The 21502-nt window shown below is 31.8% G+C and overlaps 1 protein-coding gene across 1 annotated transcript in view; it reads left to right on the top strand.

Moving 5' to 3' along the window:
- Nucleotides 1–3498: 3498 nt before the first annotated feature.
- The window catches only part of LOC143920463 (homeobox protein B-H1-like), a 48080-nt gene continuing 30076 nt past the window's right edge, over nucleotides 3499–21502 (top strand). Inside the window, exon 1 of the mRNA XM_077443349.1 lies at nucleotides 3499–3688. Within this exon, the coding sequence (XP_077299475.1) occupies nucleotides 3499–3688 (190 nt within the window). The remainder of the gene's footprint in view (nucleotides 3689–21502) is intronic.

The following is a 21502-nucleotide window of genomic DNA, read 5'->3' as shown; positions in this document are numbered from 1 at the left end:
TATCGCGTTAAAAATAATGTTTTAACCGTCAGTTGAATTTTGGGCGAACGGCGTTAATGTATTCAATTTGCGTGCGTGCCGTGTTAACGAGTGTTTATAATAAATAGTGCGACGATAATTTATTATAATCGCTAATTTATAATATTTACAAACGAATATCGAACGCTAGGATCGTGAGAAAATGTAACAGCCGTGTGTGTATTAAGCTGTATCGAAAAATCGCTTAATATTCGTCCGTAAAAGTACTTCCAATTTTTTTTGCTCACAAAATTTGCGATACTTCTCTCTAGATTAATTTAAATAAATTTTCAATTTAGTATGTGAAAATGAACTTAATAGTAGTTAAAATTACTATAAATAAATAAAAAACAGGTAAAATAATTGTGATAAATTATTATAACACCGAGTTTAATAGGATGAATTTTCCTATGCTAATGTTAATAATAAAGTCATATTATTTGTAGCTTTTTTTTAATTAGGATGGCTCTTTTATTAATGATTGTTATAATTGTATTTTTTTATTTTTAAAATAACTAGTAAAACCATTCCATTTTCCCATAATTTGATTTAGAGTTTTTCTACTGGACTCAAATTAGATTCCCATTTAGAACATTATAACTAATAGTTTCCCATCAAAACTCGGAGTTTTTCTTTGACAAACATGTTCCATTTTAATTTGTGTTAGTAAGTATAAAATTAGTATTGAATGAAGCATTTATTTAATCATTCTATAGTAATTTTTTATGTTTTTATGTCAGAATATTTGAATTTGTTTGTAAATCTGGGTATCTTCCATTGTAATATATTTTGACTAGTTGAAATATATTCCATCTAACCAGATACCAACTACCGTTGTAGTTGAAGTGTATTTTCAGTTGTAATATATTTTAACTAGTTGGAATATATTCCGTCTAACCAACGCAAGTTGATTCATATTCCAACTGATCAAAATATATTATAACTGAAAATATAAATCAACTATAAATTGGTACCAAGTTAGATGGAGAGGTTAGGTTTTCATCAAAATGTCATTCGACTAGTTTATTTTGAACACATTCTTACAGTTATCATAATACGGTACTCATTTATTCGTAATTTCTAACAAATATTAGGGCATCATTGAATTCTAAAGCATTCGCAAAAACATCAGAGCTGTCAAAACTAAACTGCTATATTACAACTGGCGCACATTGTTGAAAGTGTATTTGTACTTGTAGAGATATAATTTACGAGTTGAATTTTATTCTTATATGAATGATTTAAGACACCAGTTGGAATATTTTATAACTGAAAATACACTTCGACTCTAACATATACACCTAAATATATGTAGATATATTATATGTTTATATGTAGAACGATGGGGATTGCAATATTCTCCCTATCGTATGGAATAAAAAGTTATTATTATTATTATTATTATAGAATTTTATAAAAAAGGAAACTATACTTTTTAATAAACTAGTGGTTTTACCCGGCTTCGTTCGGTATTTGTAATATAAACCGCTTAAACATGCCTAATCGAATAGCAAACATTTTATTAAATTTATTTTGAATAGTTTTAATTTTATTTAAATTTATTTTGAATAGTTTTAATTTTATTTAAATTTATTTGAATATTAATTTGTTTTGATATTAAATTTAACATCACAGATTCTACGAACCAAACTTTCATACACACATACATACAAAGTCTCTTTAGAAATTATATACATAGATATTACATGCAAAATAAATATCATTGGAATTTTCATATAGATATGTATGATTGAGGTCTACCTCACGGCACCGAAAGTCAAAAGATCATAAAAGCAAATATCGAAAATGGAAAGATCTAAGTCCAAAATTAAAAAAAGGGTGCATGGTAAACGGTACTATGTACATATATGAATTTAGAGGTAGGATAGTCACAGTGCTATTCATTGTTCCATTGTTGTAAATCCTTTGTAAAAAAGGTTCGGCAAACAATGCATTTGAACAATACGCGGAACCTTCTGGGTCCGGTGAATATATATTATAAATATCAGTGGCATGCGGTGAAATTATCTCTCTTTTTGTCATATACATAGCCTTGTTTAATGTGCGCACGCAGGATACGGGAGGAAAAGCCTGTTCCTCTTGTTCCTATTGTATCCAGCTCGCGCAAATTAAGTGAGGATGTACGACGGGGGGGGGGGGGGGGAGAGAGAGAGAGAGAGAGAGAGAGAGTTTTATCGCACGCCACTGATATACATATATACTAACCGTTTTTCATATGTGTGCATGGTAAACGAACATTTTCGATTTTTCGACTGTCGGTGCGGTGACGGTCACCCGTATGATTGAATAATTGTAACATAATTGTATTTGGCAGCCGTCCAATAGATAAAAGGTCACCGAAAAAAATAAAAAAATGTCAACGTCATACGATCGCAGTCGGAATTTTCCACCGAAAATTCCCATACAAAGATTTTCCGCGAAACAGAATCCCATCCCGTTGCAAGCAAGTTCCCATGAAAAACGGCGCGAATCGATACACGGCATAAATATTCATCGTCTATTTTGAGCGAGGTGCCACAATTGTAGCAGCGGCGGCAGCCGTGATATAAAGTCTCATCTCAGATCACTGCAGGATTCTGTGGCGCAGACGAAATCAAAGAGACGACTCCGCCCCCCACGCTCGTGCCCCACCCAACGGCGCGAACGAAGCGCAGCGATTGGCCGAAGGGATTCCGACCACCACTGCGATTGGTCAACGGATAAGAGCACACAGGTGGGGATCAAACAGTGCGGAGCGAACGGCTCAGTCGCGCTCAGATAGCGGAGTGGGGAGGTGCGCGCATTCGCACTCCGCTCTACGTATTCTACGACACATCGCTACACACCTGCGATCAATTCAAAATACATATATATATATATATCACACGGTGATAACAAGTGCACGGACTGATCCAACACCAACAAAACGAACAGTTTCAAATCAACAAGTGTAATAATATTAAATATAAATATTGTTTTTAAATTTGAAAGTGTTTTTAAAATTGAGAGACATGTACGAATCATTGAGAGTCGATGCACTTCCTATGTCGGTAAGATGATATGGAAGCGTCCATTGTTCGTAGTCAGTCGGACTCGTTGAGCGCGCGCGCGCGTATTAATTGCTCATTTCCCCTTTTGTATGTAAGTAAGTACCCGGTGTGTTTTTAAAAGCCGTCTGACGTAACCCGGGCGTTTTGTATGAAAAGTGAACGGATTCTTCGCGCTCATCCACCGTGACATATATATATACCTACCTATATACACACATATATACACGTGCAGTAGCTGCTGTTGTTGTTGCTTTAGACACGATATTAATTAATTGCGATGCGGATGTGTTGTTGAGACGAGTGTGGACACACGCTAGAGTGGTGGTTTGTCGATGAGGGTGGTTGTGTTGTTGTCGTCGTCAGCGCGGTGTTGACAGTGGGTGGTGTCGGTGTGGCGGGGGCGGCTCAGATGACAGTACGGGGGGGCGGCATGCCGCAGCAGCAGGCGCCGCCTGGGGCGCCTATGCCTCGCGGCGTTTCTCAGCCGGCGGCGCCGCGCTCGCGCTTCATGATCACCGACATTCTGAGCGAGCCCAGCAGACATGTGCACCATCGGCTGCACCACGACGACACCGACTCTGACTCCAGCCATCATGACAATTCCAGTGTCTGTTCGAACGGTTAGTAAAACTTCATTTATTTGCATAAAAATCAACTCTGCCTCTGAATTTGTATGACTGGCTGTCGTCCTGCGTGTGCTTTCCTCGTTGTTCTGTGCGGTGTGGTTAGGGTGAAGTTTCGTGATTCCGTCGGAAAGGTCAAATGTTAGTCGGAGGGGTTGTGGCGTCAGATGGAGGAGCGTTCCACGTGTGTGTCACGCTCTATTGCTTGACAAATTCACTTTAAAACGTAGACTATAAAATCTGAGTGCTTTTGAAACGATTGTTTAAAAATTTTTAGCAAATAATGATTTTGCATTGAAGATGTTCAGGGTTGACGAAAGGAGGGGTACATGGTATGATAATATACAGGGCCCAGTTTCGGAAAAACCCCGGTCGTAATATTATTTTATGTTTTTTGAAAAGTATAGAGCGTTATGCTCTATATCACCAAATTCACTTTAAAACGTTGACTATAAAATTTGAGTGCATCTGAAGCGATTATTTTAAAAATTCCAGCTAAAATTGTAGCAAATGATGGTTTTGTATTGAAGATGAACAGGACTGACGAGAGGAGGGGTACAGGATGGACAAATAATGATGGCGCAGTTTCGGAAAAATCCCGGTCGTAGCATTATTTTATGTATTTTAAAAAGTATAGAGCGTAACGCTCTATACTTTAAAAGATTGCTCACCAAATTCATTTTAAAACGTTGACTATAAAATTTGAGTGCATCTATGTAAAGCGATTATTTTAAAAATTTCAGCAAATGATGGTTTTGTATTGAAGATGAACAGGGCTGACGAGAGGAGGGGTAGGTGCAGGATGTGCAAATAATCAGGGCCCGGCTTCAGAAAGATCCCGGTCGTAATATTATTTTATGTATTTTAGAAAGTATAGTTCAGAAATAGTCGATATTTTTGCATCGAAGGAAGTCTGAAAGGCTGAAATCAATATGTTGTTTGTATTTGAAAATATTATCAAATATATTTTTGTTTATTATAATTGAGTGTAATTTGAATACGCACAATTTTTTAACTTTTTTATTATATGTTATAAACACTTAATTTTTTTGGAAATTGCACATGGTTTTTCTCTCGACGTAAAGTAAAATAAAATAGATTTAGAACTTTCTAAAAAAAATCTCAATCAGTATGTATCTGGTTTTATACAATTATAATAATTAAAAACTTGACGAAAGTTGATCATTTTGTATACATTTCAAAGTTTTAAATCTTTGTTAAAATTATGTAGGTATCTACGAAAAGTTTCCAATCTGGATCAGTTTTCAATGAGATTAATTCTAATAGATCCTTATAATTCTAATAAGTTAATACAAATTATGTACATATGACTTGTAACTAATTGTTATAGATGCTTATAGCAATGAATTTTATATTATATCTCATCTTATTATGAATATTTCATCTACATTTAAAAAAAAGGTATATACATAAATATATATAAATATATATACGTACATATATATGTATATATTTTGAACTAGTGCGTACGATATTTAAATGTTGCATTCAAAATATTCATTAAGTTGAAAATAAATATGTCCGTCGGAATATTAATGAACAATTCACGAGTCATTCACAACACATAAATTCAAATAACTAGGCTGCACTACAAGTACACTTTTAATAATAATAAAATTAATTTTGATAAGCACACTGGATTTGGCATGTTTATGTAGCAATTAAAAAAATTTAAAACAATTCAAAAGCGCAACACTAAAATCTTTCAATTTTAGTTTCGAACAACTAATTATTTAAATATAAATACGCTCTAAATTATCTCTGTTGCATTAATAAACTACGTACAAAAAAATAAAGACTAAACATGCAAATGAGCTATTTATTCAAATCAAAAAGTTCACAGTTGCGCCAAGTATTTAGAGACGCGTGAAAATTACTCGTGTGATTTATAATAATATCAAATGCATAATATAAAACACCATATATATTATATTTAAAAGCGCACTGTGAATGTACGTATGTATGATATTAACTGATGCGCAAGACGACCACGGGCCATTAAGACACGGTCGAATTAATACGGAAACTAAACACTCTATTTGGATAACGGATTCAAAATCGAGACGATATTTTAATTATTTAAATAGAAACGCAAACGCGCGGCCGAAAGACAATTTTCATTGTACATATATGCATATGCAAATTAGAGATTTTATAAATAATTTCATAGAAATCAGATCGATCCACCGATTACTATACAGCGTTTGTAAAAGTGTGCGGCGGCTCGCGCTCAAACGCCTTTTAATAACCCGTCGCATGTCCATGTCGAGTGTGCTTATCGTCACGTTATTAATTGGGGTCCATGTCTAGTGACTTTTTTTCACAAAAATCATCGTCGTCGTCGTCGTCTGACGCCGTAATATCTCAATAATATTGAAAACGTTCGTTTAACGTGTCTACCTATGTGAAAATTAACACAGCGCGCGCGGAACCGTTGCATTTGAGGGGGATTTTGTTAACACTGCACTAATTATTGCCGGGGACGGGAAAAAACCAACGGAGCGAAAACCGCCTCATAAACATAATTTTATTGCGATGTGAACACTTTCGGTCTTTACAAAAAACTCAATACTGGGAAAATATTAAATTTAGCCACTTTTTAAATTCAAATCGGCGATTGTCAATGACGATCCATTTAAAATCGACAATTATTTTCACATCATGTATCTATGTATCTACATATTATATTTCCACTCTCAGATACAATTACATATTTTTATAATTATGATGATGTTACGAATAGAGACTAACATTTTATTTAGAAAATTAGGTATAATGAAATTTGTCGCACAAAATATTTTTATGTCAATTGTTTTGTATTTGTGATTTTTAAATAAATAGGTTAAATTATTATTAAATCGAGAGGATTCTTTACTTCCAAACGAACTAAAATATAATCGACATATGAGCCGTAATATGTATTTGAAAGTGGCGGAAGTTCTATTTTCAGTTCCAAAAACACTACTACTGTTTGACTCAATTCACAAATTGATATTAATTATTTTAATTCGATATGTCCAGAATCTCGGAAAAGCAGAATAAACGTATTACAGTCCACCGGAATTTTTAAATATTGTAAAACTCAAAATATTATAGATATTCAATGCTTTGCGAGATATTTCTCGAAATTAAAAAAAGTGAAAATAACGGCTCATATATCTATTTATCCATTATCAATACGATAAATAACATACAATATGTAAAAAGATAATTATATATACCTACGTACATATGTAGACATGCTTTAAATGTCAACATTTAAATCTTTCCCCATCTATATATTTATATATCTACCTATCTATTTTTTTATTAAACATTTAGATGACATATTCATAATAAGATAAGATATATCTATAAATAATTAGGAAACTTTTCGTAATAATAATAATTTACATAATATTCACAAGGCTTTAAAACTATTAAATGTGTATAGAATTATCAACTGTTGTCTCATGTTTTTAATTATTATAACTGTACAAAGTCATGTACTATTGAATAAAATCATCTTCTGCAATCCTCCTCAGTTCCTATCTATCTTGCGCAATATTCATCCATTGTGTTTTCCTTATATAATGGCATATACCTATCAATCAAAATCGCGCTAAAATTCAACTTTTTAATATACGTGCATTATAAAAACGATTATCATTTTACCTAGCTATCTAATTTTCCGTTTCAAAACTGTATTAAAAAAATTCTAACATCCATTTCCATATTAACAGTATCTAATTATCAGTCGAAAATTACGGCTTAACCTGGTTCAAACCATTTAAACGAAATTATATTAAGTAAGTGTACCTATTTAATTAAATCAGATAAAACTCGGGAAAGTCAGGCGGAATTTCAAAACGACCGCGTCTCTAACAATAAATTCAAATATCTATGCATACGTATGTATGTATGTACTCGCCTATCAAAGATCGAAGAATATGCATTGTGTTCGCGGACTCAACACAAACTTATCTATGCTAATGAATGTCGTGATTTAATTTTCGTGCATGAAATTGTAATTACATCCGAACAAAATGGCAGATCGGCGACGGCAGTTTTTGGCAAAACGTGCGTCGAGAATCTAACAGTGTGGCGTGTATCTATGGTAAAAAATCAGTTGTTTCAGTGGCGGCGGTCGCTTAACAGGAAATAGGGGAGAAAACCGCTGATTATAATTGTTAATGTCGTTAATTGCCAGTGGCGGACACGAACCGAACCGAACCGAACCGGCCACACTGGCCGTTAGACAACACGACGCTATCACTGAGCCATCGCACGCCAACCGACAAACAAATGCACTGCTGCACAACCTGTGGGGATTTACATACATATTTCGTTTACCTATGCTCCCATGGGGACAGTGTCAATCCTGAACATCTGTCAAAAAAATCTGAGCTTTTCATCAAATCTTTTAAGAAAAAATCACAGCTTCACAAAACTTTTGATTGAATTTTAATGCGTACTACCAAAAGTTATAATATTTAAGAACTTTGCTGTTTATGATGGTTAAGAATATGGCTTTGATCTCACGATGGCGTTAAAAGCACACGAAATTTTAAATAGAAATATTTCCTCCCCTCGAAGTACACAATATACATATGGAAGTCTACAATATATAAACATCAATATACGCAGAATATTTTTACAATTATTGCTCACATATACAATTTTAATGTCCACTTATTTTTTTAATACATATAAAACATGCCCGATGATGATAAAATACTCCTTACGAGTATCTTTCTGTAGCCTTAAGAGGGCTGGACTCCAGCGCCTTGTCCATACAAACGTATTAGACTTCTCCCTTCCTCAATTATGGCACTAGAGAAATTATTTTTAATATGCTATTTATATCCACCATAGGCATATTTCAATTTTTTTTTGATTAATTGATTTTTGATTTATTTTATGTTTTGATTAATCAAAAAAAAAAAATTGGAACATGCCTATGGTGGATATAAATAGCATATTAAAAAATAATTTCTCAAGTGCCATAATTGAGGAAGTAAGAAGTCTAATACCTTTGTATGGAGAAGGCGCTGGGGTTCAGCCCTCTTAATGTCTGATAACGAATAAAATTCCGAATTATACCTATGTACATATACATGTATATCTGTATCAATTTTAATAACTTTCGTATAAAAATTTACCAACTACATTTTGTGACATTTTCAAAGTTCTTCAATACAGAAATAATTCCATGAAAAAAACATAACATCGCAGAACAAATCTTGTCTATAGAATTATAAATTACACAGTGATATAAAATAGATTGACAACATTTAAAACGAAACATCTTAAGTGGATATGTGAATCAACCAATAAAATTAGGTGTATATATTTTATCAACCTACATATTATTTGTATTGTATTACTGAGATAACCATTTGAAATTTGTCAACATTTTTATGGATGTTGATAGAATTTTCCAAATTTTTTTCATCACTTAAAATATTGTGAATATCGATTATATACTAAAATGTAAAAGCATTATGTCCTTCTGTATGTATCTAATTTTCTTATCTTTAGCATTCAACACATTAGATAAAAACAAGCAGCTTAGTTTAGTGGTTAGCATGTAATGCTTTCAAACCAAGTAAACACGAGTTCAATGCCTGCCCGGTGCTGCTGGCGAGACTTTGGATATGTGACTCCAGGTCGATCTTTTCCTATCAGAGTTTGCCAATTTGTCTGATTTTCTTTGAAACGGTTTCAATATATTGGCATTCGTGTCATATTTCTCGCAAAAATTAGGGTTTTTTAGCATTTCGAAATTCGCCGATTTATAAAATACTAAATATTAAAATTTAAATAATTATATATAAATTTAAATAATATTAAAATTCGCCGATTTATAAAATACTAAATATTAAATATTAAATTTATTAAAATCTAAATACACGAGTGCCAAATAAATACGCCATTCCTGCTATTGGTAAATGCCAACGTTGTTCAGTGTGAAAACGACGATGTGTAGTCGGTGCGAGGAACAGGCGATGTTTTCGCAAATAAAACGCATGTAAAATGTGCAATTATGAAGTGTTCACTGTTATATTATGCGCAAAGTGACTAGACGTGTTACTATTCGATTGCACAACTTCAATGATGTTGTACAACGACTTTTAACGGGCTACCGTTGAAATTTCGCTTCGTTGTAAAATATAATTCTAATTATTTTGGTTAGAAATAAGCACTGTCGTGTATCATAATTAATTAATTCCTTATGCAATACGATGTTTAATCACCGACAATTAACACCGCAAAACAGAACAATATACACCATTTTAATGTACGGCATTTGATTTTGGCCGGATCATATGCACATTTTCATATTATGTAATTTTTAGAATAATTTAAATTATTTAGCATTTTACTTTAAATTGGTACAAAATAATAATATTTCGATGGTAAATAGTTTTCCTTACATGCGTGTATAATATAATATACATAATTTATATCTTGGGAATGAAGTATTTACTAGCGCGTTTACTTTTTTTTATAATGGTCGATTTATGTATCCTGTGACACCTGATGAATATATGAAGTGACATAAAATTTAGTTTCAATTCATCAAGGGTATAGAAATGTATAAAGACTCGAAGAACTCATAAGTATTTTTTAATATGTACATATTCAATTATGTAATAATAATTCACTCACCCTTGAAAGATTCTCTCAATTCATAGATTAATGTAGTATTGTATATTATTTGAAACTATTCATGTAATAAATAAAACAAAAAAAATCAATGCTAATTATTTTTAGGTACAATATACATACATATGTACAATATAACTCTAAAACAAATGTAGAGTTAGAATTGAAATAATAAATACATACGTACATTTATCTAATAAGTAATGATTTTAATCAATATACAATAGATATATGTACTTATTTTGCTGTGAATAAATATTAAAACGAACTGATACAACACGTGTGTGTATAAAATGATTTAAAAAAAGTGAGTACATAACAATGAGCAAAATCAACGTATCTATAGCGATAGCATCGCATCCATTATTGTACAAATCGAATTAGGCGCGAATTCGAATCGGCGGAACGTTTTAAATTAATCGTTTTTATTCTGAGCTCCAGTGTTGCCATTGTTCCCTGGGTAATTTAATATCCGAAAGGGAGCACTTTCGTCAATTTAAAAGGAGTCCATTTCAATTGGGGAACGTCGATTGTTGTACAAATTATTGAGCAAACTCACCCCATCCATACCCATTCTCGTCCTCCCAAGAGGGACTCGAAGCTTTCACGAGGAGTTTAAACTTTTTGAAATGCGATATGTACACATAGAGATGTTTCAGAGGATATGTATATCCATTATCATTTGACAAATGTTCATCGATATACATACAGAAAGCGTATATTTTTTTGAGATATGATTTGTAACTAAAATGAACTAAGTTTTTAGATGGAATAAGTATATAAAAAGCTCTGTACTTCAAGTCTGAATACCATACATTTTTGAAGAATGAACTGTCTCTATTTTAGAAAATCGTATAAAAATTAAATACTTTAAATTTATATGTATAATAAACTATCATCATCGGAACATATATGTATAATAAACTATCATCATCGGAATAGTATATTTTATTTTATTTATTATACCGCAGTGTCATTAGTCATTACAGAATGATCCAATTGTAGCCAAAAATATAAGTTATATTTATCTTTTATTTTACAGGTATGCACCCATATATTCATATGTATGTATATATATATATATTTTACGTTAAACACGACATCTATGGTCAAACATTGTACGGAAGTATTGTAAGTATTATACAAGGCAAACACAAATATCTATTAACATCCATCGACATATAAATGGTCAAATTTGCAGCATTTTATAAAAATAAACGACATTTGAGATTCGAGATTTGTAAAGGTTGTTGTTGTTTGAACCATTTCAATGAAAATCAGATCAATTGACAAAATCTGATAAGAAACGATCGATCTGGGGTCACATATCCAAGATCTGGTTAGCAGCAACCGGTGGGATTGAACCCGTGACCACTTAAGCATTTTATGCTAACCACTAGTCTATGCTGATGGTTATGTATATAATGTATAAGTTTTACTACTATCAATAATTAAAAAGTTTCTGATGTTTGAATGAAAAAAAAGTGTCATGGTAATGAATATAGGAATTATATAATAGTCTCAGACAGTTGACTAAAATATTATATTGATTGCTGATTTATTTGTTTATTTTATCCAAATTGTTACTCGCTTGATATATTCCGCAAATTATTATGAAGGTTTCTGCTCACGCGTTTTAGGCATCTTAAAAAATCATAAAATTATCTCTCGCGCATTCAAACGCCACATTACTATGCCTACGTACATATTTAACCGGTTAAACAATTCCCATAATAGCTTATTAGATAAAAATGGGCACAACTAGCTTGAGGGACATTTGATAGCCGAAAGTATAGGTCCTCGTTGTGCCCAAATTGCCGCCGATCACTATACCATATCATCACTATACTTTTCGACATTCCATGTGCATATACTAGTCGGCCAAAGTAAGAAGTGGGCACTTGTGATTTAACCCTTTTATAATAAGTCGCAACGTTTTTCCGCGGCGGTAGCTTCGTTTAAATAATGATACAGTGATGGAAATCCTTATAGAGTTTGCTCTGGGCGACTCTGATCGTCGGTCAATTATTTAAATGCCGTCTCTATCTCTCTCTCTCTCTCGGCGTATGAGTCTTTGTATATTTTACAGATGGTGGTTCAGGTGTATCATTAGACCGTAGAAACGGTTTAAATTCGTTTTATCATAATGCAATGGTGGTGATTCGAGTTTTGAGCGTATCATACCGAAGCTACCGCTCTTAACCTTTAAGCGTCGCTTTTCGAAACGACTCGAAAAAAAATGAGTACGCTTTAAAATCGTACCTAAGTGCTGGTTTTGGAATATTTAAATAATAGTATATACTATACGGCGAAGAAGCGTCGATAATTCAAATCGTAGGGGAATAGCAGAGGGAGGGTTATGAATTTTTTCGACGGTTCAAATCGGACATGTTCGGTTCATAAACGGCAATAATTATTTACGCTTTTATTACTGTAATTTTGTATTATTGTTATGTTGCACAATTGTGGTGGTTTTTGTAAGTGTCGATAATGTCGACTTAATAATACATAATAAGCGAATGCATAAAATGTAATCGTGCATTAGAATATAGGGTTTTTCCCTTTATGCGTATAATTATATAATTGCAATTAATATTGAAAATAGCATGTATACAAAACTTGACGTAAAAACAAGTACAATTTAATTAAAATTAATTATTTAATATTAGTCATGGCCGACATATACCTATGGGAATAAAATTCAAGGATTAAAAAAAAATACATTTTTTATTTGAAATCAATTACTTACATACATAAATATATGTATATGGAAAATAAAAGAAAATCATGCCAGATAATCTACATGTGTGTACTTAGAATAAATTTTGATGTTTATAAATAGATATTAAAATAACTTTTGAGAACCATTTCATCATCATCTATAGAAATTCAACATTCATCTCTGTTTTGCGCAATTCTCATACATCTTACCCCACACATTTTCTTAATTTTATCTACCCATCTTCCTTGCAGCCTGCCTTTTACATTCCTCAGGTACCATTCAAACACTTCTTGGGTCCATCTTTCATCAATTTTTCTAACTACGTGACCCGCCCATTTTCATTTCAATCCCTGCATTCTCTCTACTATTAACCTTGTCATACTGCTCACCCACGTATTCAATTTTCTATATCTCCTAGAACTATTTACACAACATTAATTAATAGGGTATTTTCATTAAAATATTTTTTTTTCAAAATAAGGATTTTTAACTTTAAGCTTACTGCCAGTATACCGACGATATGTGAACTCCAAGTCGATCATTTCCTAACAGAGTTTGCCAATTATCTGATTTCATTGAAACGGTTCCAAAAAATTGGCAATCGAATTTGCTGATTTATAAAATGTTTGTCAAATTTATCCATAGATGTTTCTATGATGCTCTGTATAATTGCTCTATACATAAATTGTTTATCGATATTTATAATTATCCAGAAAGGCGCATTGGGGTTTACCTCTTAGGCCTTCCTGGTATATCTATAATCTATCTCGCGATTCAAAATAAGATCTTAATTTCCTTCAAATTGAATTTCCATCTACATAGATAGAAAAGTTTCAACTAATCCGAATTTGAAATAATTGAAAATAATGTCAATTCTACAACACAAATACACATATTTTTTATACATTAGTGCTAATTTTCATTCCGAAATTCCTTCAATCAAATTTCAGCACACCAAACCGACGTTCGATATAAACATCGGAAAAAATCCAATGCACGATGTGTATACAATTAACGTGTAAATCAATCAATCGCGAAATTATTATCGATAGAGCGAACGAGTCGAGCGGTAAGAGGCGCAATTAGTTAAATATATTTAACCGACTAGCAAATGGTAACGTCGACGCGTAACGATGGTTTTCGACGATAGCGTAATTTTTAACACACTTTATTATGCATGAGAGAATGCGCGCTTTGATGCACACAAACACACACAGACAAAAACCAACTATCGAGGAGAAAGTGGTAAAATTCATGTGTCGAGGAAGCGAGCAATTACTCATACACACACAACTGTGTAAAAATATAATTGCGTTTAGCACAATTTGCGTGTTTTATAAGAGTCACTCATTATCGTATCGCATTGTTGCACTGGGTTCTTGTACGACGTAGTGAAGTAAATTTGTATGTAATGTGTGTATTCTCATAACTGAAGGCGAACGGGCGTTAAAATTGAGAAACGGTTCGTAATTGCATAATCAAATGCTGCTATTAGCCATGTGGATTAAGTGCATTCATTTTGCATCGCAGTGTTTAAATATGTCGCGAACACAATTACGAGGAAGACGTGAGGTGAAGAGAAAGGCCTCTCGTTCTTGCACAATATATCCAACGTAAGAAGTAATTCAATACGTAATTGATCATCTGAATATGTCACGCGATCTTCTTGCGATCACCTCGAAACGGAAATGAGGGTATTTTTCGATTAAAAAATTCCAAAATGAAAAATTTGCTTCCTCGCTGTATTGTTTCAGTGATTAATTGCTAGAAAATTACTATGGCAATCAGTTCAAATTAAAATTTATGACATATTGTATTTAAACCTCGTTTGTATGGTTCAAATTTTGCAAATCTTTGATCACCTCATTCACTAAAATATATTAATTTATTAGAATCTGTCCTAAAACAGTTCATAAAATTTATTAAATATAAATTTATTCAAGTAGGTACATAACTATCATGTCAGTAGCATTATAATTTATATAAAAAAATATTTATTAAAACTGTATGACCGAAGAACGATTTATGATTATTTGGTATTTTGAATGACCTCATCGACTACTCCGAATTAGTGAGTTTAATTAGATTCCATGTACCAGGCAGATGAATTAGATTTAATTTTATTTAAAAAACATTCACATGCTACCATCATATTTAAATAAATAAAAAATAAAGAAGAAAACAAAAAACAATAAAAATTAAAAAATTAAATGTACGTAACCATCATGAAGAATATGGAAACTGTAGGCATATTGAATATATGTAGAATATATAAACTGATATGCCTACAGTTTACTACCAATTATTCATTAAACTCAACCTTGATAAGATTGCATAGTAATGAGTAATGGTAATGAGCTAAGTTTATTCGATTCATTTATCGTCAATAGATGTACATATAATCATATAAAAATATTTTGAACATGTTGTAGTTCTTTATTTTACATATATTTTTCTAATTTTTATTATTAGCTATATTTGTATTTGTATTTTTTCATTTTGTAAGATGGTAATTTTTTAACCGTATGTTATTATAAATAAAATCGAATAAAAAAGTCAACATATATGTACATATACATACATATATAATAAGATTATTTTATTATTTTTTGTAGACTTCTTAGGTAGCTATCTGAACTATTTGATTTCAATATTCGACTCTAAAGATAAACTTATTAACTAAATAATTCAGAATAAATTTAAAAAAGAAAATTAAAATAAAATATGTACTTAATAAGAAAATTCTAATATACATCGTTGTTACTATTGCAACTGCGTTCAGTTCAGGTAATACAACTATGCTTTATAAATTAATAAATTTATCATATACAACCATTTATTATTTCGACCAACAGTTCATACATTGTACGTATCTACATACTATATGTATACGAACTTTTAATATCAACTTTGGAAGATTATAAGGACAAAGTAAAAAAAATAAATAAATAAGCATATGTATCTACTTATAGTTAGCCTTGTGAGAAGCAATCTTGCGTGCTTTGCATCGGAGACCCGATCTTGGTAGATTGAGTTCCAACATGTCCTTTTGAGAGTTGACGAAGTGAAAAATTGCCATAAACGGATTTTGAATGATGCTGCCCACATTCGCCCGGTGGGACACTTCGATCGTCAACCGTTCGTATAATGCCTGCACGTCTCCACATGTACATTGTACAAGGGTACACATAATATTTTGTATATGTGACGTTTTTAATGTCCTTTTTAACCTGAAGGGGGAGACGCGAGACCCTCCTGAGCACCTCAATGGAATTCGGGAATTAAAAAATCAAAAGTTGAACAAGAGCACGTGAGTGATCCGTGACACATTAATCCGTTTACAGTTTTGACGACACATTTCCACGGACGCATTGTCGACGAGGGATTAAGTCCTCACCGTGTGACATTTTTCAATTCGGAAAAAAATATTAAAATGAAATTATGTATATATGTATAATATATAGGTAATATACACACACACAGTCTCGTATGCAACGTATTTGTTTACGCACCTATAGGATGTAAACGAAATCAAAATTGCTATAAATATATACTACAATAGCAGATATAATCTCATAAATAGAGATAGCAAATGGACAAACGTTTTCATTTTTTTTTTATTGTACAGAACGTACAGAATGTTTCGAAGTATCAAATGATTTTGTTTTAAATATTTACTTATTCTGCTCGCGATTTATTGATCGCCTTACTTCATAATCATAAAATAAGTTTTTATATTTTAAATTCGACGAAATCTGAACCATAAAAATATAGCTTTTAATACTATTGTAAATGATTTTGTTTATTTTTTTAAAGCAAGAAAACGACTAGTACGTACATATGGTCCATCACTTGAAAGTTCAATTTTCAGTTCCAACTAACACTATTTCTGTTTGACTTAATTCACAAATTGTTATCATTTATTTTAATTCGATATGTCCAGAATCTCGGAAAAGCAAAATAAACGTATTAAAGACCACCAGTATTTTAAAATATTGTTAAACGCAAAACATTATATTTAATATTTGTGAGATATTTCTCGAAATGAAGAAAAGTGGACTTACGGCACTATCAATTATGACGGTTCATATAGGTATATAAATATGAAAAAAATCTATTGAATTAATCAAAGTGGAACGATAATATGCATTAATTATTAATTATCACGAAAGATTTTATAGTCAGCCTGTATCGTAATTGTAACACAATATCATAATACGCGTTATTTGTTATAAAGGTCTGTGCGTACATACAAACAACGTATAGGAATATTTTAAACGACAAGAAGGGCACATTAACACACAAATATACGTCTCTGTCGCACTTAAACACATTTAGGCGTTTAGAAAGAGTTAGACATATAAACGTTAACGTCGACCGTTTACGCTACCGGATTAAATATTTGTACAAGATTACGGAATAACTAAGTCTTCCACGTCGAGGATTAAACTAAGTAAGAAAAATAAAAAGTTTTGTCTCCATTATAAGATGGTGGCGAGCGATCATTCTGAGATTGTCAAACATTTTGTCGAACATACACAATTTATTTATATACATATATCCGGGAAAAGGCAAAGCGAGCATTCAAATTCGATTCGCGATGCACCGTTGGATTGAAAAGTGCAAACTGCACTCGTTGCAAATAAAACGTGTGCTTTCACTGTTGCCGTCGACAACCCGATCGCTATCTCCGCAAATGAGGGGGAGGGGAGGGATGTGCAGTTTATTGTTCGCCACGATCCACTTCCTCCTTCCTGGGACAGTGAAATCACTACTATGCATAGTCTCGTTGGAAGATAAGCGGCGCCGAAGAGGCGCTCGATCGACGCTAATCGCCATTTTCCTGGTTTGTTTGCTCGCTAAATTTTCACACGGAAAATCAGCATGAATTTATTAAAACTGGAACCGTAAACGAGACGCTCCGGTTCGAAAACCACAAACCTTCTTCATTACACTTTATGATCATTTTATAATACAAGTTTTTTAAGTATCTAAATATGTACCTATACATACGTATCATAGCTATGGTAAAATTTCAGCCAATTTAGATCACATATTGTGTCCTGAACACGTTTCAACCGCATGTTCACACTTTATTTAGAAGCTATATTTTGGCTCCTTATATAATATCTACATATGAGCATATCACGTACCTAACAATTTTAAATAAAACGATGTGCTTTCAGTGAGTAATTGTTCAATTCTGAACTAAAGCTGAAAAGTACCACAATAAAATACCCGACTATAGAATTCAATATTCATTTTGAACAGAAATTGACAGATTTTGAGACATCGACCGAACAACCCCAAGATATAGAAAAATCGCGCGATTTAAAAAGCACATACATATATCTCCGAATCTCAAGCCAATCAACTTTTTTTATTACAAAATTCGTGTCAAAAAGAAAAGTCATATCTCGTCTCTGAACTATTTTTCGTGTCGAACAGTGTAACATTAAAAACCTAATAAAAAGTATTGTAAATAATAAATATTATTTTTAAATTAAAATTAATAGTGCTAATGTACGTTAATATAAAAAAAGTTTTGATGGATAGAAACAAAATACAGTTTAAAAAAATACAAGTTTAATATCGAAATATCAATCAAATTGACTATAAAAGACTTTTTCTCTAAATCTATTTGAATTTTTTTTTATGTCGAACATGATAAGGTATAATCCACGATTTTTATTATGAAAAATATAAATATGGGACTATATACGAATATAAAGAGTAGAAGAACGCCGTTTTTAAATAAAAAATGTCAATTTGCCAGAAAAAAAGATCTTCGATCAATGCGTTTTGCCAGTGATGATGTATGGATGTAATGCACTCAAAAAAGTATGGAACGCTGTATACTTGGCATAACGATGAGAGATAGGAAACGAAATACGTGGGTGACATGTATGAGAAGGGTAGTGGATATAGTGGAGAGTCACGTATCTAAAAGAATGGACGAAACATGGATAAAAAAGTGCTAGAATGTTACCCGAGAAAATGTAAAAGGTAGAAAGGAAGCTCCCAAGAAAGATGGATAGATGAAGTTAGTAAAATGGGTGGTGTGAGATGGATGAGAGTTGTACAAAACAGAATGGAATGGAAACGTAATTTAGAGGCCTCCATCCAGCAGTAGATGGTGAATGGCTGTAAATGATGATGATGTACATATGTATGTAAGTACCTTGTACATGACAGAGGTGTACCGGCAGGTTTATTCGTAGCGTCATTGGAAGATCCACTCATCTTCAGAGAATCTCCAGCTTTCACCTAAAATTACAATTAATACAATTTTAGTCAAAAATAGCAATCCACATAAAATTATATATTTTAATTGTGTAAATAATGGATATTCAATAGTTATCAAGATTTAAATTCAATATAATTACACCGTGTTAATTCCATAAATCTCGAATACAATATCGTAATAGTTAATTTCAGATTAAATGTTATCTATTGAATTAATACAACATTTCTCAACAGTCGATACGAGATTGAGACTCATTTATAATTAATTATATGCAATCAGCTCGATTCGAACAGAACAGAAGCAAAATCTCATCCATTAACATATTCCGGTCCTGTTACTATTTTTTTCCTTCCCGCTCCACATCTACATATGTACATGTAAAACATAGAACTAGCTACCGTAGATATACTAACAAACCCACCGAACGAGAAGACCAAACGAAAAAAAAGAACTAACAGCGGTAATAATAGTAATATTTTATATAGGATTATAAAAACTACCCGTGTTGAGTCGTTAAACCAAATAGCACAGTTGTCCAATGACGCAAAAGCAAAAATTATAGGCTTTCCGAGATTAATTAATATACCACTATTCGAATTTGCTCGTGTGAGATTTACACCGATTCGACTCTTTTATTATACGGAAAAAAATAACGTAATGCGTGAAATCATAGGGTTTGACGAAATTGCATATTTAATTTTTAATCCACGTAACTTGATTTTGATAATCGGGTATTCATAGCCATTTATTCTACGCGGTTACAAACTGTGACTGTTGGTCAAAAAACTATTAACTATGTAAGACGTCGATCGACCAGTAATTGAATGTTAATATTTAACGTATCATCACGCTATTGCCCGTCATATTCATAGGTCAAACAATGGACAAAGCTTGACGTGAGCTTTTTTCCATCACAGAATACTTGTTCACCGTGAAAAAATTAACAATTAATACACTTTTGGGAATTCCCCATTATGTAATAAATTGCGTGGTAATTATATTTCTCTCATAGATACGGGAAAAATAAGTATACATTATACCTTTATACTTGCCTATATCGATTATAGAAACACGTCACGATTTTTTTTAATCCCTAATTAGTATACATATATGTATTATAATTGGACGAATGTATGTAATATATATTCAGTTTGTAATTATGAATATACTATATAATATTCTTCAAAATTATTAATTCATTTAACATGAAACCGCTTTTTTAATAATAAATGAATTTATAACTTAATTAAAAAATACTTTTTAAGATATATTTTTTTTTAATTTTATAATACATTCCGCGTGTAAAATATGTATAATATAAATTAACACATAAACGATTGCATTTATGTAATTTCCTCATTGCTCATATATTGATCATGTTCTAGTTTAATTGCGCGTGTAATAAATATTTGCATGATAATTTATACATGTACAATGTAATATTTTTTTTCATTTTTCAGACTATGTCGTAATATTACTAGGCGTTCAATGTAGTAGAGGCGAAATACAATTTATTAATTTTTTTTCATTAATTGAAAATTTATTTAAAATGGTTAAAACCAAAAAAAAAACATTTTTATGTCATAAATACATATATAATATATATACATATAACTATACTTATATGCTTTTTTGGGTGCATTTGAATCTAATTTGCGATAATTGCATTGCATATTCATAGTATTATAAATTCGTACATAAGTGTCCACCACGTAAGTTCTTTTTAAGCGTAGTTCATTTTTCCAGTATTATTCTATTGGACTTTTTTTTTATCTATATACGTAGTCAACAGAGATTTTCAATATAAAATATAATATGTTTTTTTAATATAAAATAAATAAACAAGTACTAAGTATGTATTGTAATAAAATAAATCAACATCAATGTAAATATTTTCCTGTATTGTAGATAAGATCAGTCGTTTCCATATTTCTCTTTATCGGGGAGGTTTATACCTATTATTTTTGTATTTAGGCTTTCATTAACATTAAGAACATCGGTCCGTCCGTCCGTAATAAACATTATTTGAGCTATTCTATTTTGAGCTATTCTGTTCCTTCAAGAGTATTATTTTTAAATAAAATGAATATCCCTGCTGGCAGCTAAATAATAATTTCTTGACTGGTATTCGTATTAGTCGAAAAAAAATGGTTCACTCCCAAAATATACACTA

Source organism: Arctopsyche grandis, chromosome 12, assembly GCF_051622035.1.
Source record: "Arctopsyche grandis isolate Sample6627 chromosome 12, ASM5162203v2, whole genome shotgun sequence".
NCBI lineage: Eukaryota > Metazoa > Arthropoda > Insecta > Trichoptera > Hydropsychidae > Arctopsyche > Arctopsyche grandis.
Note: the sequence above shows the minus strand (reverse complement) of the source record. Positions and strands in the feature narration are given on the sequence as shown.